The following is a 26,771-nucleotide window of genomic DNA, read 5'->3' as shown; positions in this document are numbered from 1 at the left end:
ATCCAGCAAAGCAGTCCGAGAGCACACCTGACTTAACATGTGAGAAATAGTTTTGACATATTGCATAATCGTGCCCTCAGTATGTTATAGAGATTGATATATGTAGTTCGACAGCTAGAGAGAAGTAGACAGTGTGCTAGCTCCACACCAGTACGTTGCCCACCAGTAATCTTCAACTGAGAGGCAGTGTGAAAGTCTGTGTGGGCAGAGAAATAACAGGGGACAGAAAGAGTTTAGAAATATGGATAGGAAATAAATTTAGATTCAACTTGGAGAAACGCAAGCTGAGATATAGGGAAGAATAATCTCCACAGAAACAGCCATTCAGTAAGATGGAGAAATCTAAACAGAGAATATCAAGTCATTTTTTACTTCCTGGAAAGAGCAATTGATATGACTGTTGAACACAAAATAGCAACAGCAAAGGCCAGTTCAAACAAAGATGACATATCCCTGAGTGGTGAAGCAGCAATCCTATTCTATAAAACCCTGAGCAACCAGCCTCTAGAAATACTTCATTTGTTTCTGATTGTTTCACTATGAGGCTCACACTGACAAGCTGAAATTAATTTGAAAAAAAAATAAAAAAGAAAAAAAAAAGCAAAACAGCTACTGAGAAACAGATTAAATAATAGAAAGATCTTAGTTAAACAAATAAGTTATGATAAGAAGGTATACACAGGCTGGATGATGAATAATGAGTTAAAAAATAAAAAAGGTACTAGCAGAAAAGCAACTAGCCTACAGTTACTTAGGCTTTATAGAAGTAGTTCAGCTAATAATGAAACAGCAAGTAATCTCTGAATCTCTGAGCAACTGTATTCGTGATTGCTGATGTCCAACAGCTCTCCTTTGTGTGGATTCGCTATTTTTCAACAAGTGAGTTTAGCAAGCCTCTTCCTTATTGGGATATGAAATTTCAAGACCAATGGCAAAATTCAAACAAGGGCACAGCACAGTTTGCCAAATCATAATAAAGGGTTTTTTTGTTTTTTTTTTTTTTACTTTCACTGAGTAAAAAACATTCTGCAGCTGGCCCACGCACACCTGAAATAAGTGACACACTCATTGACCAAAGAACATCCAGGTTTAAACCACGGAAAAAAAGATTCCTGGCACCTGGGAGCTACTAATTTCAGAGTGGACAACTAGATTTATGCCTAGATTTGCTTGTTTTTACAATTATACACTGCAGCCAATCCGATGTCCAAATCACAATACAACTGGGAAGGTGGTAGGTATTCTGACAATCTTTTTAAAATTATTTGCAAAATTATACTTGAGTTTGACTCTATACACCCATAAAACTTGATCATGTTCTAAGATTTCCAGATTCTCGTACTTTAAATGTTTCTATTAAAATGCACTATTCCGTGCCTGTCTATCTAAATACCTAGGCAAAATTATTTAATTCATTAGTATCTAAATTATTTGCATGCTTATGCTAAATTACATAAAGGCACTATATTACCCCAGCTTCTGTTCTGAATTAAATCAGTAGGGTATTATTTTAATAAGATGGTTACATTACTGTAATCCCAAAAAGGAACACATTTTATGTAATGGAATTAATGGAGTTGGATATTTATATATATTGGGACTGTGACATACTGAAAAAACTTACAATCTGCATTCCTTTCTCTCCATGCTACTTCCGCTTAGTTATTCTAAGTTATAAATCAGATATGGTAGAAGTGGTAACAAAAAAAGGAAAAGGCTTAGTCAAGCTTCAGTCAGGCTATGCAGCTTTGCTGGTGCACAGTTAATAAATGGAGTTACCTATTACAACCGTTAAAAAAACACTGGGATTTTACAAGCAACTATATATAACAAAAGGCAGAGAAAACTGGATAAAAATTAAGTAAATATGTACCTCAGATAACACAAATGTAAAAACATAACATTGGTTCACTTTAAGCTTTGCATTTTAAACCCACCCAGACTCACTATCTAAAATCAACATTTAATGCTCACAAAAGAAGTGGGAACATAATGAGTAGGAATGTCAGCCCAAGAAAAAAAAAAAAAAGATTTATTCACACACAAAAAAATTAAAAAATGGTTGAAGCAGAAGTGGGGTAATGCTAATATAAATATTAGGGGCTAAATATTATACAATCAGTTGACAATTAGGAAGCAGTGGCTTTTGGTCATACTGTTTTCTGATTTAAAGTGGTAATTTATAATGTTAAAAGTATCCATGTCAGAGATCACAGGAATGAAAAAAAAGTGTTTTAAAAAATAATAAGTCTTTGTCTTAGCCATTATTTAGCACATAGTATTTAATTAGCTTAAAACCTTTTAATTCAATGCTACCTATTACCATACAATCTCAGGGTTACCGGAAGAAAGCAGGTCAATACATATACTTTTCTTTATGAATTGTCGCCCACCCTTGATTCCAACATGCTTTTAACTGTTAGCATAAGTCACTTGAACATCTACTTCAACGGTAACTCCCTGATTCATTTATCCCTTCTCCTACTGGCACTTCAATTAATTAATGTCAAGAAAACATTGGCATTCATGAAAATTACTACCTGTTTATTGACGTCAGCCACAGTGTCATCCTGCAGGAACTCCACTGGCACTTCCAATTTTACTAAGAAACGTGCCAGATAAGCTCTTTTCTTGAGTTCATTGGTTCTCTGAAGAAGCCAGTATAAGACAGGATGAATTACAGGTTTGCTTCCCGTAACTAACCCTTGGCGAAACGCACTCCTATACAAAAACAAGAAAAAGCAAACATCACGTACCAATAAATCTCAAACTCAAGAATGCTGGCTGGGAACAGTTAGCAATGTTTTGACATCCTCTCTCCACTTGCCTAATGGTTCTCTTAATGGTGTTAAAACAAAAAGCACTCATGATGCCAGTTTGCTGGTCATGATCCTAACTCTGCTACCATGAGGCAAATAAAAACCCTGTATCACATAAAAAGCCTAAAGCCTGCACCAACACCTCTTCCTATCCAGAGATATTCTTCAGGAAGAGTATAGTCTTCAATGAGGAAAGATCACAGGTTTTGGGGGCTACAACCTGAAGCAGGACGGTGCAAGGCAACCTTGTGCGGCTGGGCTGAAGGGGACGGGGCAGGACTGACCCTGCCAGGCAGGCGGCACCCTCTCCTGGCCGATTCCGCAATAGCAGCTCTCACAGCAGGTCCCGGGCACGGCGGCCACTGCAGCAGAGCCCCAGAGGCTGCCCTACACCTGCAGGAGCCTTCTCCTGCCACCACTGGAGCCATATGCCATGGGGACAGTCGAGGAACAATCTTTGAAGCTCTACAGGTGCCCGCTTGAATAGTCAAGGTCAAAAATTTTAAAAACTACTGAATTACAGGTCATTGCACATAATATGTAAAGCACATTTTGCTGCAATTTATAGACAAAAAGATACTTACAAGTCTGATATACTTCCTGGAGGTTTGTATTTAAGGATACCAAGGAGAGTCAACATTCTTTTAGCTGTTTGCTCTGGCAGCTCCTCTCTGATGTCAACAACATGCTACATAGTTGTAAATAAACAAATAAACAGTATTTGTTCAAATCATGTTAATTAACTGGTAACATTAAAAGAATTGACTTCATCTACTTTTCATATGATACGTCAATGAAGTGAGATGTTCCATACAGAACATTCTTTTTTATCACCAAGCTCTGATTCTCTTTAACAGATTTTTCTCCTACATGTGTATTTAGGTAATTTTATTCTAGGCATATGTTCTCCCTGCTCACAGGACTGCTTCTATACAGACAAACCATCTGCTTCCACCAAGGAAGTCTGGGATCCTACCAGACCAGGGCACATGTATCTGCACCCAAGTACGTGAATGAACCCTTCTGATCTCACACACACCTTTGGTAGCCTCGAGGCTGAGGCAGTTAACAACTCAATATCTATCACAAGTGAGAAATCACAAGGCTCAGTTCTTGATCAGTCGCTGTCCTGTGTAAGTGCGTAAGACACAGCCTGACTTTTGACTTAAGAATGGAGTCATTGTCAGTCTGAAGCAATGTAAGATCTGTGTCCTGATTCCCAAGATAAAATATAGTCATCAGACTCTAGGGGGCAAGGGTCCAGTATCCCTGGCCCAAGAACCATTTGCTTGTTTGCCAAAACCACGTTGATGTAGAGACAAAAAGGATTTTTGCCAGGCACATTTACTTCCAGGAAGATTCATACAAGCTATTTTGGTAAACCAAACATGCCACAAGGAACACGGAGCCAGACCTAAATAAAAGCATTCAGCGCAGTTTCTGTGACGAGCCCATCCATGACGCTTGCAGTTCCCCAGGCCTGAGCAGCTCCGATTGCCCCCCTTACCTTCGGGTCAATCTCCCCCAGCACATCATTGAGCAGCTGCAAGAGCTGCACGGACTCCAAGGAGTCAAACGTGATCAGATTGTAGCTCTTCCTGAAGGGCTCCTGATTGAGCTTCTCAACAATGAACTGCATTTGGTCACTCATGGTGGCGGCCGGGCCGAGCCTCAGCGGCGGGGCCGGAGGTGATGTGAGGAGGCCTCGGCGGGACCAGGGGAGGGCTGACAGGGGCAGCGGGGCCAGGCACCACCTCAGCGAGGATTTTGGCAGCCCCACGGCTCCGAGGGAAGGGCCGGGACCCTCGGAGACCCTCGGGGGGCAGCGCCCTGAGGCGCCGGGGCCGCCTGGGCCTTCACCTCCCCTCAGCGCCTCCCGGTTACCATGGTAACGGTTGCCAGGCCGGGGCGATTGCGTCACTTCCGACGCTGCCGCGCGCGCGCTTCAGCCAACGCGCCGGGACGGCTGAGAGCGGGAGGGGGGCTGCGCATGCGCAGAGCGGCGCGGGGCGCTGGTGGAATTTATTCGCCTTTTAACGCGTATAATGAGCACCCCGGTTTATTAGGGGGATGCTGTGGCGTGTAGATGTATAAAAGCATTGCTGCCGTTACCCAGTTAGGGTTTCTGGCGGTCGTTGGCACAATAAAAAGATGGGAAATGGCGCTGGTGTGCGTGACTGGAATGGTTGTCTCCGTGCTGTGGAGGAAAGCACGGGGGATCTGTGTGGAAAACGGGGCGCTTCGTGAGGGGGGGAATGGCAAATTATGTCCTTGGGTTGCCAGTGTGCCTCAGCAGAGCAATAAGCACACAGTCAGTGTGAGCAATACCACATCTGAACGAGGACAGGCGCTTCAAAAATACCAAACAATCAAAAATAGACTCCGGAGCTTGTTCATGAAAGTGGTATCTCCAATTTGCACATTTTTTAAATTGCAGATCCTTCAAAAATCACATTTAGACCTCAAATAGGTGGATTTTGGAGCCTCTGCTACTACAATTAGCTTTTTGGATTGTCTTAGAAACCCACGTGAGTCCACAGATGATGGAGTAAAATACGCAGTGAGTCATATTAAATTGGTGCCAATTGAAATGCACAGGTTGTAAATCACTGCGGAATTTTATTCAGTAAATAGCAATCATAAATGTAACGCTTTGCAATTCTAAGTACTGCGTCTATCTTAGATTAGCTCCTTTCTTCTTTCTGAGGAATATAAAATGCTTCATAAAATCCTAATTTACTGATCTTCTCTGAGAGCCTGAAAAGTGACACTACATTGCTGTCCTAGCTTTTAACTGGATAAACTCAGTCACAGAGGGGATGGATGAGGAGCTTTTGATTGCGCATGAAAGCCAGGAACATAATCCGAGTCTCCTGACTCCTGGATTTGAACTTTAAAAACCAGATCATGTTTCCTTTGTGCTTTCAGGCTGTATACTGACCTTTAGGAATCGTATCTACCTACAAGTTCCCAGAAGAGATCTACTTTCCCTTGTCATGCTTTCCTGGTATCAGTTACGCTTTTCTTCTGATGAGTATTTTGAGCATATAGAATACACAGAGGGAGCAAATGAGAAGGGTATTTCCCATGGAGGCACTGGGGACCAGTTCTGCTCCCTGTAGACTGCACAGAAAGGTAATAGGAAGTGGCAGACCCATGGATCCTGGGCAGTACTTCCTTAATGCTGGAGAAATGCCATGTTTCTGCAAATACAGAAACACATCCTTGTTTCAGTACAGGGGAGAAAATGGATTGTGCCTTCAGTGCCAAGGGCAGCGAGAGGGATCTGGATCTGGGCTGGGCACGGTGGGAGGGTGCTGCTCTGATTCTTGTTAAGTCTTCCATTCCTCACACCTTCTAAGAAATAAAGGACAGTTCCCCTCTTTGTATGTCTCCTTAGTGTTACAGAGATGATAAAGAAGAGGAAGGATGTTTGAAAATTAGAAAACACAACAATAAGAAAAAAAAAGGTCATGAGATTGTATCACTGTTGTGGTGAAAATCCATGAACTCGGATCTTAATTGAGGTGATGTGATGCCTGGATCAGGTCTCACAGAATTGAAGGCCAATGTTCATACATATTTGTTGTACAATTCTGCAGGCATTTTCCAAATTCCCAAGTTAGTTTGCATAGAGAGTTATACAGAATTTGAAGCAAAGTTTTCTAATGACAAGTGAGTTGTTGCAACAGTGCTGCCCTAGAGTTCTGTCCAATTCTCTGGATAGGGCTCATGTTTTATACTGAATGGAAAAGGCTTATGGAAACTGCTTATTAAAAGGGTATCATGCAGAGGCAGTGTGCAGAAGAAAGAGAATGAAGCAAAATAAGCTATCTAGGTCTCTTTAGATCTGGAGGCACATCTTCATTACTTTCTCCTCCCTTTATAGCTACTGTTGCGTGGATGACTGCCTTACAAAACTGCAAGAGGAGCTCGACCATAGAGGCCAGCAAATCAGAGAGGAACGAAACCTGAGCAAATTGAAATCGTGCTCCACAGGCAAAGAGAGATCACCTTATATGGGAACATCCATGGAGAAGAAGATGAATGCATCCGGCCTAGCTGCTGAGTTCAGATCCCAAACAGATGGAAGACGTTAATGTGAAAATGAGAGTATTTAGGAAGTGAAGACACCAATTACTGCAGCATGTCTTATGCAATCCAGGTCCTCTTGTGTTGTTTTTTTTTGTTTATTTTATTATAGCTATTGTGTTTTTTTTATACGTACAGTTAGGTCTGACTGGCTTATATTAAAAATCAATTTGTTTCTGGCTATTCTAGCACTTAAATGCATCCCAGGTCTGTTTCTAGTTCCTCCCAGTTGCAGCTTTGGCAGTTGTTAGTACATAGCAGGATTTTGCTTGCTGAAGTCACTAATATCAAGTGTAGCGGTATGGATTGTGGTCAGCAAAAGCATGAGGAATGATCACTGATGTCTCAAACAATCAAGCATATTTGTGGTCAGAATGTGACCTCTTCCTGTGTGCTAAAAGCATTTAAGACAATTCTAACAGCTAAAAAAAACTGGTTCTGAATAGTTAATCACAAATACAGCCATAGCATCCTAGGTGATTTAAAATAGTAAAAGATTGGGGAAAACAAAAAAACAAACAAACAAAAAAAAAATCTGTTCTGCAGATTTTATACATTTTGTGCCTCTGTGTGGGTCTTCTGTTACAAGAGGAAGGAACCTAGTCCTATTAATCTAATATATTCTGATCCAGTCTTCTTTTCTCTGACTCTGAAAATGAGATTTACAGGTCCCACCTCAACAGCTCTACTTCGTTACAGCTCCTTCTCCTGTGTTTACAGCATCAGATGGTGGCCTCACACCTGCTCCTTGAGCCCCTGAGCCAGATGCCAGTAGCTGGCTTGCAGCACATTGAACAGCTTGTGCATGGAACTATGGCGTATCAGAAGCTGGAGCCAAACTGCATACTTTGTGTTGCCTTCAGACTAGGGACTTGGTCAGCTAGCTGAACTTGTTTTTAATCCTACCTGACACAAAACTATCCTGAGACCAAACAGGACTGTGTCCCATGCAACCTGAGGTAAAAAAGCTGAAAATCTTTGTGGCCACTGATGTCCCCAAAGCTTGCTTTATTGTTGCTCTGCTCCTTGTGTCATCATTGTCAACCCTGTGAAATGAAAGTCATCTGCATCTGTCCAGTCTGGAAGCATATGGCACCTTCTTTGCACTGATGTAAAGTGTTGGGAGGTGGGGAGTCAGGCTAAGGAGGCCAACATCGTGCAGGTTTCAGTCCTTTTAGATTGATCTCTACAGTTGCCCCAGCTTCAGGCAAAGCATCTGCTTGCAAGAGTGTTGCTCACTGTGGGAGATGCTGAGAGCAAGGGTTGCAAGGCTGTTGACATACAATGCACAAGGAGGCTCCTCCAGTGAGGTGCTGGCCTGCGGGTTGATGTAGCAGTGCCCTCTCCTGGAAAGCCAAGCAGCATAATTCACAGTGCAGTGCTCAGCTCCCGGTGCAACCAGAACCCAGTTTATTTTTGCAAATGCCTATTGATATGGTTGTTGAGAAGAGCTGCACTAGTGCCTGGAATACACCTCTGGAGTGGGAGGAGCATGGCCAGGAGCCTCCTGACCTTCCTGTACTGCTGTCTCCCAGTGCAGGGACTCACTGTCTGAGCTGCTGCTTCTGCCGTTATGCTCCTGTAGCTCTCAGCTTCCCCCTTGCATATGTGGACAAGGGACACCCAGCAAGGTTCTTTTGTGGTGGCTGAGGCCACCCAGTTCCTCATGTAAACCAGAGCTAGTGATGCACCCACAGCTTGCCAAGGAAGTGGGAAGTAAATGATCAGCTCATTTTAAAGATGTTGAGTAAGGTGCACTGGAAGGGGATTTGATGTGAGGAAGGCTGCACAGTAATTCCATCGTAGAAACTAGTGAGCTTCCATTTTCCCATTTCACTGTATTTTAAGGCCTTTGGTCTGTGGGATTTCAGAGGAGCAGAAAGATTGAGTGCTGGTGGTGCTGTTTGCAGGTGGCAGAGGGATGGTGCTATTGGCAGAAGGTGACAAGCAGTGCTAGCAATCAGCTTTGGAGCTCTAGGGTGAAATTCAGTGCTCCTTCTCTAAACAAATCAACGGTTGTGACTCTTCAGGCTATGTGCAGTTAGCTGTGCAAATGCTTACTAGAGGGATTTGAAGATGCTAAAATTTTACCTGGAAGACTGGATAAGTTAATGGAAGGGAGATTTATTAAAGGTTACTGAATATAAAAAAAAAAATAATAATCATATCTGACTAAGGGTGTCCTTGAGTTGCAAACAGACTGGGAAACTATTTGGAAGAATCATTTTTTTGCTTTCTTGGTCCTTACGTTCTTCCCTAGGCATCTATTTATGGCCATTCTTGGAGACAAAATAAGTGTCCTGTGCTAACAGTCCCGTGGTTTGATCCACGGTAGTTGTTCCAAATTTAATGTGAACCCTAATCCTGTTCCTGCTGAAGCGTTTTGAAAAAAAAAAAAAAAAAAAAAGTGTTGAATTCACACAGAAGAATCAAGCCTTTTAAGCAATATAAAAGCTTCACATCCTTCTTCAAGTCAGGTCAGGGGCTTGAAAGTATTTACTGCTTCACGGAGCTTTCAAAGTCAGGCTTGATGTCTGGATTGATTCAGTGAAAGGAAATTCTCCCCCAGACATTGAACAAGTAGGACTTGAGAACTTAGCAGGAAATTCTCTCATTTTTTTCCAAACCAGAACTTTTTAACTGTAGAAAGCTGGGCTAGCTGGGGACCATACTAGCAGCATTAATGCATCTGGCATTTTGACTTTTCTCTTTGAAAAAAGTCTGAATTCATAAATTTACACTAGGGGTACTCAGTTGAAGGGAATTCAAAAAATCTTCCCTCTCTGAAAACTGTCTTTGTCGTACATAAACGTGGGTGGCTGCAAAGAGCTTGTTTTTCTGTCAACAGGCTGAGTCAGACTGCTTTTTAGTGGAATTCGCCTTATTTTATAAAACTAAAACAGGTTAATTTGTCCTTTTCCTTCTCTGGACAGGTAAAGAAGGTGTTTGGCATCCTGTCTGCCATTTCTTTATATTAGTTGTGATTAATATCAGTCCTTGATCCACTACCTGCCTTTCTGTAGAAGGCCTGGGGAACCCCGGTACTCGCATAGGTTTCTGCCTGTGCCTTTAAGTGGTGTGGCTTGAGAAGTAGTGGAAAAAGACAGCACCAACCAGTTGCAACTGTTAGAAATTTCATTCTCAAAGGAAGTGTCAGCGATGGTCTCGTGTGGCTGTCTGAAGGATCCATTTCACTATGACTCTCCAAAATCGATCCGCTTTTGGAGCGTTGGATGTGTATGTGCGAAGTGGTTCATTTATGTAGTTATTGCCATATATATTTGGTAAGTGCAGGGTGATGGGACACGGTGTTGTACACTAAGAAATGTTGCTTGTTTCGCAGGTTGTCTGGCTTGCAACGTGGCTTTTAGTGCTTTGAGCTCTGTGGCAGCAACTCAAGACCATTGTTCTAGTGTTGGGCTGTTCTTGGAAGATGGATGTGGCAGTGGGAACCTGGTGGTGGGAGTTGGGCACAGGAGGTTACTTAACAGGGTGGGGTTACTAGGACAGAGCTGGGTTTCTACTAACAAATGCTTTCAGTTTCATTTATTGCTGTGTGGTTCTCATTTTTGTTCTATTAAAACCACACTACCTGCACTAAAAATCTCAGATTTACACCAGTGTTTCTGAGATTAGATCTTGTTCCGGAGTCTCCTATCTAGGGTTAGATACACCTAACAGACGAAATAGCCAAATTAGCCCTTGAAGCAGATTTCAAGAACAATAAGGTGTTCTAGGAATATGCAGTAATTCATTGCCTCTAAAGGGCAGATTTTCCTCTTTGCTCCCAAAGTAGGGCTGTTTTCAGTGATAAGTCTTTGCTGAACAAAGTCTGCAAATTTAGATGGTTGGTTTCTTTCTTATGGGAGGGCAACACGCCAGGACATTGAGCACACTGATTGCAATCTCAGTAAGAATCAATTCGGCAGGAAATGCAGGCACCTACTGCTGCTCAGACCTGGGCTCCTACTGCCAATTTCCAAACGCATGATTATCCCAAAGTACCGTTCTCCTGAAGGAAAAGGCTGAAACACTGTTATAATAGACACTATAAATGGAGGAGCATTGATCGGTTGCTTTCGGTTTCTGTCCTTCAGAAACTTTTATTCCCTCCAGAAGAGTCTGTTGTTAAACTGAAATGGTGCTGGCTCCTGTGGCTATGCAGCCAGTTTGTTTGTCAAATAAAGCCTTTTATGGTACTTTTATGTAGAGAGGAAAGTACCTTCTGAACATACAATAGTTTTCAAAGTTGTCAGTTCTTTCATGAATTAGATGAGTGAAATGACTTCCCTGTCAGCATAAAAACAGAGATGACTTTCTATTAACACACACAATGCACGAGGAAGTAAAAGCATTAGGACAAGATTTTTAAAGCTATCAGAATGACATGCAAGAGTACTCACTCTGGAAAGTTAAAGACTAAGTATTTTAAGCTCTCCACCCCCCAAAAAAATATATATAAATCCCAAATATAGAGAGGACACTACTGTTTGTGACACAAAAGGTCAAAGTCTAAGTAGAGTAATGCACCATGGGCAAAAGTTTTTGGATGACATTAAGCCCCCTTGCAGTTAGTTGGTGTTTCACAAATGGCATCTGAAGAACCAGGATGTGACCTAATGCTGTCTATAGCATTTAAGTGGTGAAAATATAAATTCTCTGTGTGTATTTGAACTCATTCCTGACAAAGCTGAACATTGCAAAGGTGAATCCAAGGGAAACTTTGGCCCAGTTGATGCATCAGTCTCACAGCAAAAGGCTCTCAGTTACTTGAAAATGCTTGACTTTATCTTGCTTTGCATTTTGTCCAAAAATGATGCAAAAAAACCTGACCCAATTTTATTTTTATGAGTGTACCTGTTCTTTCTGTTTAATCTTGCCAGTTACACCCTCATCGCTCACAAGCGCTATCAGGAGAAGGAAGAAGTTACCAGCTCAGTTCGCACTAGTGTGAAGGGAGTGGCTCATGCAGTCAGCAGGATCTGGGATACAGCAGAATATGCCATACCAATGCAGGCAAGTCTTAATTTAATGTCAGCATAATGTTCAACTTCTGTTGGTACATCTGTGGTTTTTTTTTCCTGATATGTCTCTCCTGGAATGAGCAGCAACATTAAAGGAGACTTTACAAGTGAGACAGCAGTCTACGAAACCAAATCTACCCTTTCTTCCCCGGTACAAGGAAAAAGATTATCCTCCTTTATGATAATTCTGTGGTGCTATTTGTTATGAATTTTTACAAAATCAAAAGATTTATTCCAGTATAGTGGTACTAAACACAGTAGTATCATTACTACTTATTGCCAGCATGTTTTTCTTGGCTGCAATGCCAGATTAAAAAATAAAAAATCAGGGCCTTTTTGCCCTGGTTGCTCATTTATGCCCTGATGATGTCCCTGGCTTTTCCTGTTTAAGCCAGATTGAATTTTAATGTCTGTTAAGGGGGTGGTAGAGCAGAAACAGCCTCACAGTCCTTCCAGGTAATGATCTGGAGTGACTGAGGTCTGAAACAAGTCTGTGAAATTTCAGTAAGATTCATTTTCTTTTCTCCGTGTAGTCGAGAGATTCTTTTTTCGTGATGACCAACGTCATTCAGACAGAAAACCAGCTTCAAGGCAGATGCCCTGAGGTAAATATATATATTTATATTTTTTTTTGGTAATTTATATTTAGGATGATGGTATTGAATACAAATAGACAGTAGTTAGGAGCAAATATTAACGTTGATGTAAAAGAGCGGACTGTCCTTGGGACCATCCTGTGCAAGCAAATACTGCTGCTTTTAATGCTTGTATCTCAACAGAAAGCATGCAAAATCTATTTTAATTGCTCCATTTCTTTCCTCTACTCTGGTGTTTCTTGGGGATTCAGTTGTCAGTTGTGACTTTTTCTTGTAGCAATGACCTTGCCAAATGTACCTGCATCACTTTCAGGAAGTGGTGACATTCAGGCCAGTGTAGCATCGCTGGCTTTGCTGCTGGTCTTGAGAAAAACTTGAAGGGATGACAGAGTTAGAGAAGTGCTATCAGGCTTCTCTCCTGGTATGGTGCTCTTGCTGTCGCTCATTCCTACGTGTTCCGTTCCTTCCTTTTTGTAGCCCAAATGTGGTAGTCAGCTGTAGCTCTTCTCTTCATTCATCTGCCTGGCCTGGAAGTGGGACTTTGCAGAGTAGTTCCTAAACACAAGTTGACTTTCACTGGCAAAAGTTTATGGAGCTGTTAGTAAACAAAGAAATAGTCCAGTATTAGATTTATTGCACCTAGTAGTACAGAAAAGAGTACACAAAACAGGAAAGGACATAATAAAGGAAAGTGTTATTATAAGCGAGAAAAATATTTTGTTTTCCTTTTTTTTTTCAGCTAGCTTAGCCTTGTGCTTGTTATAAGCATAATAATAAGTAAGGATTATACTTTCTCTGCATTATTTTCTCATTATTTACTATTTTTGCATTGAAGTTAAGAAAGACTTTTTACATAGGTGTGGAGAGGAATATATTTATATTGCTCTTTTATGTCATTTTTTCAGGCTCCCTTTGCCAAAGCTATCTGCTCTACAGACAAGTCCTGTGAAAAAGGGAGTGCAGATGTCCACAGTAATGGTAGGTAAATGGCATTTTCAGATTTAAATATTGTTTGTGGGTACTACCTTCTGTTGCATTATTGACCAGTGCAGAACGTACAAGTTCCAACTTGGAGAAGAATTGCAGTAGAACAATACAGAATCCTGAGAGATATCTGATAACCTATTTTTGAAATGACAAAACAGAGTTCTTACCATTTTGTATATGCCCTTTCTAAAAAGAAAAACAGTGAAAGGGAGCAGAGGAAGGGCAAATGTGAAGAGGAGTGCAGACCGTGATGTGAATTAAGACTCCCAGTCACTCCCATTGAAGTTCGTGACTGCTCAGCAAGGGGAGTGACTACAGGATCTTTTTGAAGGGTCTGTAACATCCCCATGATAATTAGTTCTCAGAATGAGACAATGACATCTGTCCTTTTTTGAGGGCCAGTTGTCCAGTTTTCATCAGCTATGTGAGTTGTTTGTAGTGCTGGGATTCCTGAATTCAGGCATCTGGCTGAACTAGCGCTTTAGCTGGTAAAGACAGGGCACTCACAAAAAATGCTGACTCTCCAGGAATATAGAAAGAATTAAGTTTTTCTGCTTACCTTTATATCCTTGTTTAATTTGCTTATGTTGTTGAATTAAACTTGTTAATTGTTTAATTAATTGTTAATTAATTCAGTTGACTGAAACAGCTAATTTCTCAGTTTATACCAAGACTCAGATATGTAACTTCATGTAAAACTTTGCAGGAAAGTACTTCATCCTCAGTCCAAACAACAGCAAGCATTGTTGACTCAAGTAAAGGGCTAAATAAGGATTGATGATGTGTGGCAGGACCATGATTTGGTCCTGAACAGAAAGCTGCAAGAATTTATAATGTCAAAATCTCTGCTTTATATTTGAGGAGGAATCCACTGCCATGTGGAAACTCTCTATATGGTGCAAAACTCGTGTTTGCTGAATAAGAGCTTCTTTCTCTACAGGAGTTCAGACAGGAAGATGTGTGCAGTATAATGCAACTCTTAAAACCTGTGAGGTCATGGCATGGTGCCCTGTGCCAATGGAGGAACACCCCCCTGTGTAAGTAAAAAATATACCTTTTTTTTTTTTGTGAAAAAAAAAAAAGGATTTGCTTTGACAGAGTCATACAATTTTAGGATAATCACTTTGCTCAGGCACGTACAGATCTCATGTAAAACAGCTATTTTCTTCATAGCCATACTGTTAATGCTTACTCTATCTAAATGAATTCCTTCTACAATTGTCCTGCTGATTGTGCAGTGAAGCCGAAGCCTCCAGTTTGTAACGTCATACAGCTTCCAGAAAAACAATTTTAGATGTCACAGGCTCATTTTAAGTTCACTAGAGGCATTTAGATCATGAATTCAAATGTCAAGGAAAGCGTGAGATAGGTTTCCTGACTTGGGGTTCTCTTCTGCCAGGCTCAGAGCTTTGGGGTGTAGAAGCTCCTTATGGGTGCATTTACCACAGCAAGGTTGCTTCCACCACTCAGAACAGTAGCACTGGATTGGTTGTCTGTGCTGCACAGTAGCATTTGGGGGTCCTCTCCAGACTGAAGAACAGGATCTTCATACTTTCTAGACAAGTGATGAAATGCTGGCAATACATAATAGTGAGCTGAAGAAAACTGGAGGAAAAAGACTCTGGGAAACAATGTTGCTGTGACCCAGAGAGTGGAATGGAGGAGCCCTGTGGCCATCTTGCTCTGTAATCGCATAAGTGTGCAGTGTTCCAAGAAGAAACTGGTCCATTTTCTTTCTGTATCAGCCAAAGCATGAAGAAATTTTATAATCGTTTTGATTTCTACAGAGATGCTGGAAATTACGCTCTAAGACTTAGAGTGGATGAGTAATCAATTTTAGCTTCTCTCAACCAGCTTTTGAAATATACATGTAAGAAACCAGGTCAATTACCACTTCCATTAAGTCACTGCTTTTAAAAGATAACAAGCATGATTCTGTGTATGTATCCCATCTTTTCTTTATGTCAGAGACTGCGAAGTTTTTCCACTGCCAGGTTCCATCCAGGGCTCACAACACTTCCTGCAGCAACTTTGAGATTTTTTCAGCTCTTTAAAGGAAGTGCCATTACTTCTGCAGACAGAGCTGTGATCCAAAAAAAGGCTTTGCCCAGAAACAGGAAGGATATTACTGTTCATACAGCATCCTGGAAAGATATGCATGAGCTTCCTGAGCTATTGGAATCTTAGGATTTCTTTGATAAAGTCTCAGTGACTGCCAGTCATTTCCAAATGCCATGTTGTGTAGGCTTACTGCCGTGTGTTCCAAAGGGAATTTTGTCGTTTATTACATTGTACAGTTGACACATTCTGTCTTGTTTCCTAATCGTCCTCTACAGTGCCAGTAGTTGATCACTACCAGGGACCAAAAATAATGGATGAGAGGTTTGATCCAAACCTCTGATGTAAAATGTTCCTTCACAATTTTCATTGGCAAGGAAAAAAGGAGGAATTGCTAAATAGCAAAGCTGAGTGTTTGTTTGCTACCAGAACAATATATAAGAGAAAGGTCAGAGCCCAGGAAGTTTTGCCGTCTGGTTGAGATACTGAGGGAGCAATGTTGGGTTTTGGTTACACCCATGATTGTCTTTATTGTCCAAATTCTTTTGAAAGATAAGTTTCATGAGCTATACAGGAGTACTCCTTTTCCTTCCCGTTAGTTATGGCTGGAGCTGAACAAAGGAGCCAAACAAAGCTATTGCATTTTGGCAAGAAGATTCTTTTATTTTTGATTGTTAATTTCTGCTTCAGACAGGGCACAGCTGTCAGATTAGCTGGCCCAAGGATAGGTGTTTACACCGCGTTTTCCAGAACATCTTTGGATCAGATTTCAGATGCCTCCCAGTGGATGAGTTGCAGACACTTCCACGTTATAGGTTCATTCATTTTTAGCTCTTTAACAGTTAACATACATTATTCATGTCTTGACTGTTATACACTGAAATTCTTCAGAAGCTTTTATGTCCAGATAGTACCTGCAAGTACTAAATTGGTTTGCAGCCACGTCTCTCATTCATTGACTTTGTTTAGGAGATGCTGTGAGATGTCCTTCATGGAAACTGTCACCCAACTAATGTGCTTCTAGTCATCATAGATCTCTGATGCAGAGGCATTGCTCAAAGTGCAATGATAGGAAAAATACTGCATGCTTAGAAGCATTGTCCTTGATATGGATGACTGCTTTGAAGACTGTTTACACCCCTTGGAATGGCTGTCCTGATGAAAATTAAAATTTTCCTGACTCATTTTCAAAACGGAGCTGTGCGAATATTCCAGTCCAGCACTGTCCCTGTGCACGACATATACTGCTAAAAATTGCATCTGTTACTCTTCTATAGCCCAGGCAAGTCCTGGGGTGTAGCAGAGATTGTCTCATGCAATCTAGGCCAAGGTTACTCAGCTGGCAACTTGTAGAGAAGTGCCTTCTTTCCTGCCACATTAGCTTCAGAGAAATGACTTTTGAGGAAGGGTAGGACTGGCAGCCTGCTTCCCATGGTGTTTGCAGTTCACCAACATATTTAGTGACACAAACCACTGTCTCCCCACAGTCTGCAGGGTAAGCCCTTGAACTGGTATCTTCTAGAAAGGCAGAACAGCCTTTGATGATGTGATTGACACCTGACTTCCAGAGACATCCTCTAGGAATAAGAGCATGGCTCATTCTTATATTCTTACTAGCTGTGCAGCTCTGGCATAAATGACCACCTGTCTGCGGAGACCAGCAATGAAACTGCCTTTGTCATTGTGCAGAAATAATCAGCTGTCAAATGGTATAAGCTCTTACTACTATTCTGTAGCAAGAGTTATATGAGAAGTCTTGTGAGCTCATATTTTAGCTGCACGTAGCACACATTTAGGCTCAGCCCACACAAGCAAGAGCAAGAGGGAGAGAACAATTTATATCTAAAACTAAGAGAATGACCTTTATCTTTCTTGGTTCCCTGAGTCACTTAACTCTGCTTTTCAATCTCTTTCTCAGCAAAATATTCTTCCTACTGACAATTTTCCAGGTAATAAATTAGCATAGCATTAAATGATGCATTTAAGTACAAGAAGTTACTTCATTTGATGTTTCTCTTCTAGGCCTGCTGTTCTGAGGAGTTCTGAAGACTTCACAGTGCTAATAAAGAACAACATTCACTTCCCAAAATTTAATTACACCATGTAAGTGCAAACATTCCCAAATGCTTTCTGAAGAGTGAGTGGTTGTGCTCTAAAGAAAGGATTGTGTAAATTGGCACCTTCTTTACTCAGAAAGGCTGTCTTCAGGGCTTTATCTGCATGAGCAACAGCTGTTAAGTCTCTAGTCCTATTAATTCTTCAGGAACCAAGAGAAATAGAAGAGCTTGGGATCACAGCCTCCCAGGCACAGGACAATAAAATCGCTCGTTCAGATATACTGGTTTATGTTGGGCTAAAACGACTAAAGTACAATGTAACAGGTGTGTGGTCCAGATTATAAAGTGAAAATATTTAGCTTACTCAGGTAAATTTTGCCTGTGATATATTCAGAGAGTAAAGAATTCATCTTGATTTGTAGATCTCACTTAGGGAAATATAGATCTGGTAGATGTGAAAACAAAAGCTCATGTAAGTACAATCTGAGCACATTTAACACAGCTTCTATTAAGAGTGAAGTCCCTTAGCTGTATTTATAGCTGCTCCAGCTTTTGTTTTTTATTTTAAACAACTCTATGTGTTCTTCACAGACAAAATATTTCACCAAATTTCAATTCTTCCTGCACATTCAACAAGATAACTTCCCCTCTCTGTCCAATATTCCGTCTGGGAGATATCCTTCAGGAAGCAAAAGAGAACTTTTCAGAGGTGGCAGTAAAGGTCTGTGATATTACTTTCTTTTTTATGCTCAGCGTGGAAACTTTTCTTTCTTTTTCTTCCTGAATATTTTGCTGACTGCCATATAATGGAAGTGTTCTAGGTTTAGAAACAGGTTGTTTGAGAACCAACATAGCCTCACATTTTAAAAAATAAATGTATTTACCATCTCACAGGATGAAACCCGCATTGACAGAGTTGACACTATTTGGTTTGTATTACTGTAGCTTGTAGAGGCCCTTGTACCACCTTTCATTTAAACAGGCCCTATATAAGGCTGTCACTCATGATCATCTTTCAATTCTACCAAAGCACGTCATAAATCATGTTACTTCAGGAAAAAATTATCCAAAAGTCGGACTGGCACAAATAGTGGCTTATGTTTGGCATTAAAAAGTTCAGCAAAGGCAGTCACACTAGTCCTCACACTTACTTTTTCTGTTCCTAGGGAGGAATAATTGCCATTGAGATTAAATGGGACTGTAACTTAGACAGCTGGTCTTACTACTGCAGTCCAGAGTATGGTTTCCGCCGCCTTGATGACAAAACAAGAACCCAATACCCTGGTTTCAGCTTCAGGTAAAAAATGTTAGATGAAGCAAGTAAGGTGTTTTCTGAGTTGAAGCGAAGATGTGATGAGGTATGGAGGATGACAGCTTGGAACAACTGAACATTTGATTCTGCTTTGCTTCAGTACTCATGTCCTTAACTTGCAGTTACTGCAGTTGTATCATCATGGTCATTTTCCAGGTGAGCATGGTTGTATGGTAGGAGGTTTTATTTCTGTGTTGAAAGGCCTAGAAATTTTCCACAAGTGTTCTGGGAGCTAACACAGAAAATAGTTTGGGCAGCTTCCACCATATGGCAATTGAAGCTTTAAACTACCTAAATTTTTGAGTTTCCTGAGGCAATAAAATAAAATAAAATGTTTTGCTAACATCTGGGTAACCCTACAGTTCACTGAATCAAGATTTATTTAAAAGTAAATTAGAGCATTTGGTTCTGTGTTCATACAGCAGACCTACGAAAAATTCTGACAAAAAATCTTGTTGTGACTCTAGTTCTAAATAGTTACACAATTTATCAAATGCATATCAGCGTGTTTAAAATTGAAGTTATCCCTCAGATCTAGGACAAAATTTTTGTGTAACGGCACTTTTTGACTTTGGTTATTATCGTGGGTTTTCATATGTCGGTGATGCTAGCATGAGTGTCTGAGCTGTCAAAGAGCTGCCAATATACGTCAAAGCTGAGTTCTGCTGGAGCTGTGCAAACAAGGAACAAATAGGTGTTCCCTCTCAGCTGACAACCACAGACAGGAGATGGGGGAGAACACAAGTTAAAAGTGGGACAGCTCTACAAGGCTGAGGCCAGCGATGTTTCTATTCAATAGACTTCTGCAGGCAAAGGGGATTTCTTAGGCTTTTGGAGGAAGATTGGAGTAGTTTTGAGGATATTAGTATCAGATTAACAGCTAGGGTCAAAATGCCAAGAATGGGTTTGCCCGAAATCCTGTTTTTTAAGCATCAAAATACCAGTGGAAAGATTATTTTGCTGTGGTGCAGTTGAAATGTGTGCTGAAAGGAAATAAAACTCTAGTATCCAGGAAGTGAGCTTCATCTGAGAACACAGGCAAGCCTGCTGGGAGAGTGTACAGGATACCAGACAACATCCAGATGGCCTGATTCTACAGCTGTTAATCAAGGGGTTTTATTGGCAAAAGAAAGCCATTCTCTGATGTCTGCAAAATTTAAAAAAGAGGTGCAGAGTAGGTCTGTGCAGCAATTCAAAAAGTGAAAACAGTGAAAGTTGAAGGATGATGAATAGTTTGAACATTATACCATTTAAAACAGCCATGGGTGTTTCAGGGAAGAATGTGCACAAACTATGCCACAGTGTTGAGCTAGTGTATGCAAACCTGTATAAACGGCTGCTGATTTCAGTAGAATTACCCAAAGGAAATGATCCTACAATAAATATATTTCAAGAAAACTTGTATTCATCAGTGTGGCATTTCATAAGAATGTAACATACTATCAGATCAGAGGTCCATCCAGCCAAGCATCCCAAAGCTAGCAGAGATCAGTAGCAGAAGAAAACTTTGAAAAGACCCTAAGAAACAGGTTATAGAACGCTGCTTCCCCTGCAGTCCAGATGGGGACTCTGGGCAGGTTATAACCTGTCTGCATGGAGTCCTATTGCTTTTAGCCCAGTTCCAGAGGAAATTTTGTGATAGACTTGAATGGGAAGATGTAAGCCTTCTAAAAGAAAATAACTACTTGAGGTGCAAGGGAGCAAAGCTTCAGACGGTGGTCAAGAAAGGTCCCAACAGGTCATCTCTGAGCACAAAGCTGTTACAGAGAAGAAAGCTTGTATGCCATCAAGAAGAAATATGAATAACCTCTACCATGAGGGCTAGAGAAAACCTCTGATCCTGAAAACAGTTAGGAAAACTTTAAAATAAAGCCTAAATGACCTGCAAGCTTTGGAGGCTAAGAGCTGGCTGGTAAAACATGCATTGGTCACAGACTTTGGAACCATTCAGCACAAGCAAAAAGGGTATTTCATACCTGTGCAAGCAAGAAGAAAGCAGAACACATTATGCTGTGTTTTTCTGAGTGACTTTCCTTCAGAGAATTTTATATCGTATCTCTGTGAATGAGAAGCAAATGATCTAGGAAACTGATTAAGAGTAGTCTAAAAGTCTGACAAACTTAGCTTGGAGTAGAATGCAAAGGGAATGCGAAATACAGAGTGGAATCAAGTAAAAGCTTGCTCTGGGCTGGTTCGTTAGCATCAAGATGGCAAAGCAGAGCTGCAGGGACTGAACCCAAAGAGTAAAAAAAGGAGGAAAAAGTATTTCTTCTTTAGTTGTCTCTATAATCTGAATGAGTAAACCAAGACACTGGAAATCAGAAGGCTAAGCTGATAGTATTTATGCTAGACATATCCTCTTAAACACAGTTACTCTTCTTGTAGTAGAACAGGCAGCCAACTATAAAAACAAACTTTGATTAACAATGACAGAGTGATCTGTGAGTATCTGACACCCACGGAACTAACCTTGCAGCCCTTTAGCTCAGCAAATTGCAATTCAAATTATTTATCTAAATGAAGGAGAAGAGGATTTGGAGATCACTCAAGTAAACCAGTCAAGAACAACACAGCATTTTAAATCCTGACAGCAAGTCTGAGGCAAAAGACATACGGTATTGTTTTCAGTAGCTGAGAATTAGTGCCATTGTGTGTTTTAGTAAGTCTTTCAGTTTAATGTAATGATTTTGTCTGTACTGCCAGCTTTTCATTGTCAGGCTTGAAAAAGATCTCATTGTTGCATGCTCTGTGACTGTTTATTTATCCATAAGCTGATGTGAGCTGTGCATCAGGAGGGTCATGTTGTTGATAGAATAAGAAACTGGAAGTTCATAAAGGCCCATGTGATTCTTGGCACTCTCTGCTGCTTAAGGAGTTGGAAATGAGTGATAATCCAGCATGCTGAAGTGTCCTCAGGAGTTCAGAGCAGGTAGTGGAAAATGTAGCATTAAAAGACTTAAGAACATGGGCACTTTTGCCATTGCCAGTTCCTCACATATTCTTGCTAGGGTTTTCTAACTGCTTTACCCATGGTTGAACTTCTCTCTGTAGCTTTAGGTTCTGATTTGAACGGTGACAGCAAAACACTCCTTGGACCTTACCTAGATTTTTAATTTGCTTAAATCTCTACATACATGTGTATTAATTTAGTTTAGACTGCCAGTGATGAAGCTGGCTTCATGAACTGTTCCTGAATGCTTCTTCCAGCATTTCAGAAGGCTGTAAGGAAGAAGGCAAAAGAAACTACACCCCCTTTTGTGTTCTGCACCGTTGTATCATTGTATTCCCTAGGGAAGCCACACTGATCTTCATTTGTTCTTTTGCAGATTTGCAAGGTACTACAAGCTACTAAATGGAAAGGAGCAGCGAACACTTTTCAAAGTCTATGGAATACGGTTTGATATCCTCGTCTTTGGCACAGTAAATGCAATTGTTTTTCTTTGTGGAGGGAGGAGAGAAAAAAACTTACCATTTCTTTAGCCCTACGTCTGCCATATTCCCCTTTCCCCTCTTCTGTCCATCATTCTGGAAAGGAAGTCATGTCAGATTAGTAGATCTAAACTCAATTGGCATAGGAGAACAAAACTGAGAATGAAATAGCAGGGTTGAGAGAGACAGGATTGTTGTTTAGACAAAGAATAACAGGTATCTTGTCTATCATGAACCTTGTGTGTCACCGCTGTTTCCCTCTCAAATTGTTTATTTTCCCCTGCAAAGTGCTAGAGATAGTTTATGTAATCTTGGGATTGGATGGATGAATCATTGTGAAAGGACAAAAAGAGAACTGGCATTCAGATGAGTGAGTGGTTATAGATCTTGCTACCCAGATATTCTTTTATGCTTCCTTTAGGGTGGAAAATTTGGAAGTGTTGAACTCTTCACATTCATTGGATCCACAATCACCTATTTTGGTTTGGTGAGAGACTTGGTTTTTGTGTTAATAGAGCCAGTTCTGGAGAACTCCAGTCTCATTAAGAAAGTGGAATCACTACTTGCTTTTCTTTCTTATGCAGGCTTTTACTGCCATTGAAATCTTTTTTTTCTTATACAATTGCTCCTGCTGCTGCAAAATACCATTCTGTGATAATATAATCAGGAAGAAGTATGAGACTGTGCTGGAGCCAAAACAGGTAAAGAATGCAAATTGCTGTTCAGTAGACACACAAATGCCACAGATCAAACCCTTCGTAATCGCTGTGTGGTTCATTCCTGCTTCACTGCTTGGGCTTTGTTCTTCTGCACCCTGCGTGCAGCCTGCAGTTGTGGATTTAGGAGATCAGAGATTTTTGTGAGAGGGATTGCGGGATCCAGTGCACAAAGGAGTTGGCAAAGGGAACTGCCTCCTCCTTTTCATGCCAGAGAATCTCCAGGGAGCTTCCATGGAGCTGTGCACTGCATGGCTGCAGTGGGCTCTGCACATAGATCATTGGCAGAGCAGAGCAACACCATCTCTATCAGAGAAACACGCTGGGAGTAGTGACCCTTTAAAATAGGGGAAGGAGGTCACAGAAGGGTTATCTACAAAGAGGGCTTTGCTCAAAGGCTCTTCCCTGCCAACCTGAATTTCCTCTTCCTCTTTTTCAAGGCATTACCAGTTATTACTCTTGGGTACACCTGCTAATTCCCCAGCATTTTAGACACATGTTTTTTAAAGAAAGGCAAAGATGAACTCTCCACATAAAGGCCCTGCACAACCGCACTCCTGCAGTTAGCTACAGTTAGTTCCATAACCTCTCTTCCTCTTAGCTTTGTCTGTCCCTGCTGCTGCCCATGTCCTTGCTATCCCAGATACTGGGATACATCTACCCTTGCAGCACACAGTTGCAGGGAACTGTTGTCAGCATACAGACTGCAAAACTGTGCTATATCCCCAGCTTTCTAGGTAACTATTCCAGCTGACAGTGCTCATTTCTTCTGCTCTACAGGTGATGCTTGTGTCCTATGTTGATAAGCCACATGTTATTTTGATAAAGAAGCCTCTGAAAACAAGCTTGCAGTATGCTGAAGGCAGCATTTTTGAGGTAAAGGCAGACACTTAACCTTCGGGATTCCCTCTTCAGAAAGGAGAACTGAGGAATGTCATATCAAACTGATTTGGATTTCCCCTTCCCCATATTTCTAGATTAGATCCTGAGGGACTAAAAATGGATTCCTATTGCCCCCCTAAAGTTAGTAAGTCCTGTGACCAGAGGATGTATTTTCTAGAGTCAGCTAAAAACTGCTGCTTTCCTGTAGTGGGCATGTGCTAGTGGGAGTGTGTTGGTGTTGAAACAACTTGTAAGGTGTCAATTCGATTTTGCAAGGGTGGGCGTTGGCAACACAGAAAGATAAGCCTCCTCCAGATCTGCTGATCTATCATCATTATACTTATTGTGCTGTGTCAAATGAAAGACCCAGTGGTGAGGATCACTTGTAAATTCTCTCTGCAGATGGATGAAACAGCAGCAATGCTTTATCATCTAATTTATGTTGGGAATTGCTTTGCAGAATCACCCTGTGAAATTCAGTGATCCTTGCAGATTCTTCACCAAGGAGCCCAGGGAGAACCATGACACTGAAGAATCTCAGCTTAGTTGGCTAATGCAAAGCACCCGTTCTCCGCAGTGCCCCAAGTGGTGCTGCTGTGGCCAATGCAATCTGACGCAGAAGTTCCACGAGCAGCTCTGCTGCCGCAGCACAGATGGGCCATGCATCACAACCACCTATTGGTTTAAGAAGCTGGTGCTGTCCAAAGAAACCCTGAATAAAGCCCTTCTCTACGAAGACCCCTTTCTGGACCTGAAAGATGACAATACCAGCAATCAGCTACGTCATGCTGCTTACAAGCAGTATGTTCACTGGCGTTTTGGCTCTTTTGAGTTGGAAGACAGAGCTGTCATCCCAAGTTGCTGCAGAGGGGTGATTAGAAGTACTTATCCTAAAGCAGATGGCAACTATACTGGTTTTAAGATAGAATGAGGAAGCAGCACAACTTGAGCTCATGCTGTGGCTTACCTTGGGCATTTAACCTTTGATTTCTTTCATAGGATTTTTTTTTTTTTTTTGATACGTGTAAAAGAAGAAGAAAAAGAAAGTGTGTGACTTCCCAAAATCTTTGCTGTGCAGCTGAATTGTTGTATATTGTCATTAGAGAGGGACTGTTGCCTACTGTTTGACTTAGAGGAACAAGTACCTTGAGCTAAAGTACGTACTTCTCCCTTTGTTTCGCTCTGTGACTCACCCTGTGTGGTTTAGAAATGTAGCCTCTGGGGTGAACTCTTAAGGCTACGTTTTAGTGAGAGGTTCCAGGTCTCCTGTCTTTGCTTTGGCGTGTGCCAGACTCCCAGATGAGTGAGGAGATGACCAGCACCCTGAAAATAAGATGGAGCCAAGAACCATCTAAAAGCATGACCCCTGAAAGAAGGAAGCCCAAAAGAAAGATCAGTTGAAGATGTAGTCCTGAGCATTTCTCTCCCCTAGCCTCACCACCTTGCTGCAGCTCTGGATCAGAGGTTCTGGAAGGAGGCCAGTGAGTATGCATTTTCATAACTCGCTGTTAAAGGCCTGACAGTCTGTCCAGATTAAACAGGCTTATTTTAGATTTCAGTGGCACAGAGAAAGCATTTTCTGAAAAGCCCAGCTGTTCTCTTTGTATTGGTCCTTTTACCTTAAACCGGGAATTACAGTGGAAAGTACTTTTACCATCTTTGTCTAATATTTTCAGGCATTTCATTCATATTCATTGAATTTTAATGTTAGTCTTTGTCCTCCTGTTTGCTCTTAGCTTCTAACAGGCCTTGCCTCCTACACCTCCTCCTACTGCATGCAGCACAGTGCAAGTTGCTTTTTACAGTGATGCATAAGGCCACAGCCAAGGAACAGCAAATTTAGGGTAGATTAATCAGTGCTCCAACACCTTTTCAGTTCTTTCTTTTTGTTGTACTTGGCCATGTTCTATTTTTGTAGAAACAGGGTGAGAAGGATTGTAACGTGTATATTTTGCACTCCTTTCAACTAAGCTTTGTTCTCTCCGAGCTAAACCAGCAGTTTGCCGTTTCAATTCCCAACATACATTTTGAGATGTATGGCTGGGAGATTGTCAGCTATATTTCTATCTTCAGTTGTAATATACATTAATTGTATTAACATTCACATTGCATCATTTTATATATCTGGAGTGAGAAAAGATTACAGTTGGCATTAATGCATTCCTGTTCTGACATGTGCGCTATTTTTCCTTTTGGAAGAATTACAATGGATATTCACTTAAAACTGTGATTTTTAAGTTCTTTTCACTTTTCTCATGTATGTTTTTCTTTAATACCCCCCCCCCCCCTTTTTTCTCCTGTCACTTTTAACTGGCTTTGCAATAAACAGAGCATTTTTACTAGTTGAGTTAGAATCTCTTCAGTGATTTTGCAATGCCTGAAAACCCCACCGCCACTTGGTGAGCTCTCTTCATCTAATTCTTTGCCTGCTACTTTCTTTCCCCGTAACCTTGCTAACAACGAGGAGTGTGGAAAAACAAACAAACCAGCAAAAAAAAAAAAAAAAAAAAAAAAAAAAAAAAACACAGGACCCACAAGTGCCCGGTTCTTTCTTTTAACACGCATTTTTAGGCCCCAGGCCACCCCCGCTGCCCTGCCGGGGTAGCTGAGGGGAGCCTGTGGGCAGAGCCTTGACCCGGCTCATCCCGGGGCGCCCCACAGGACTCAGGGCCGCGGGGCACCCCCTTAACCCTGCCGAAAACAGCCCGGGGAGAGGCCGCAGGGGCGTCTGGCAGGCAGCTTGTGGAGAACGGGCGGGGAAGGAGCTGGGGAAGCGCCGGGAGCCGCTCCGAGCCCCGG

General features: G+C 41.4%; 2 protein-coding genes across 2 annotated transcripts in view; one reads left to right on the top strand and one right to left on the bottom strand.

The window, feature by feature from the left end:
* IFT81 (intraflagellar transport 81) overlaps window positions 1-4,687 on the bottom strand; it is a 42,496-nt gene extending 37,809 nt beyond the window's left edge. Inside the window, exons 1-3 of the mRNA XM_032198960.1 lie at window positions 4,327-4,687; window positions 3,404-3,507; window positions 2,541-2,721 (exon numbers count right to left, since the gene is read on the bottom strand). Coding sequence (XP_032054851.1) covers window positions 2,541-2,721; window positions 3,404-3,507; window positions 4,327-4,470 — 429 coding nt within the window. The 5' untranslated portion in view covers window positions 4,471-4,687. The remainder of the gene's footprint in view (window positions 1-2,540; window positions 2,722-3,403; window positions 3,508-4,326) is intronic.
* A 5,077-nt stretch (window positions 4,688-9,764) lies between these two features.
* Window positions 9,765-26,469, top strand: P2RX7 (purinergic receptor P2X 7). The gene is made up of 13 exons (XM_032198983.1): window positions 9,765-10,195; window positions 11,795-11,927; window positions 12,469-12,540; window positions 13,437-13,509; window positions 14,459-14,555; window positions 17,599-17,679; window positions 18,225-18,354; window positions 18,800-18,930; window positions 22,272-22,365; window positions 22,796-22,861; window positions 22,959-23,075; window positions 23,871-23,966; window positions 24,433-26,469. Exons 1-13 carry the CDS (start codon window positions 10,071-10,073, stop codon window positions 24,901-24,903), a joined length of 1,686 nt encoding a protein of 561 aa, XP_032054874.1. The 5' UTR covers window positions 9,765-10,070; the 3' UTR covers window positions 24,904-26,469.
* Window positions 26,470-26,771: the final 302 nt, after the last annotated feature.

The sequence above is a fragment of the Aythya fuligula genome, chromosome 17 (genome assembly GCF_009819795.1).
Source record: "Aythya fuligula isolate bAytFul2 chromosome 17, bAytFul2.pri, whole genome shotgun sequence".
Classification (NCBI taxonomy): Eukaryota; Metazoa; Chordata; class Aves; order Anseriformes; family Anatidae; genus Aythya; species Aythya fuligula.
This window is presented reverse-complemented; position numbering and strand designations above follow the sequence as displayed.

Excerpts from the sequence above, each read along its gene's own strand:
- P2RX7 (XM_032198983.1), top strand. The coding sequence starts at position 10,071 with ATGGTCTCGTGTGGCTGTCTGAAGGATCCATTTCACTATGACTCTCCA. Across the intron at positions 17,680-18,224 it reads CCAAAATTTAATTACACCAT|ACAAAATATTTCACCAAATT; the intron begins GTAAGTGCAAAC and ends TGTTCTTCACAG. Across the intron at positions 22,862-22,958 it reads CAATCACCTATTTTGGTTTG|GCTTTTACTGCCATTGAAAT; the intron begins GTGAGAGACTTG and ends TTTCTTATGCAG.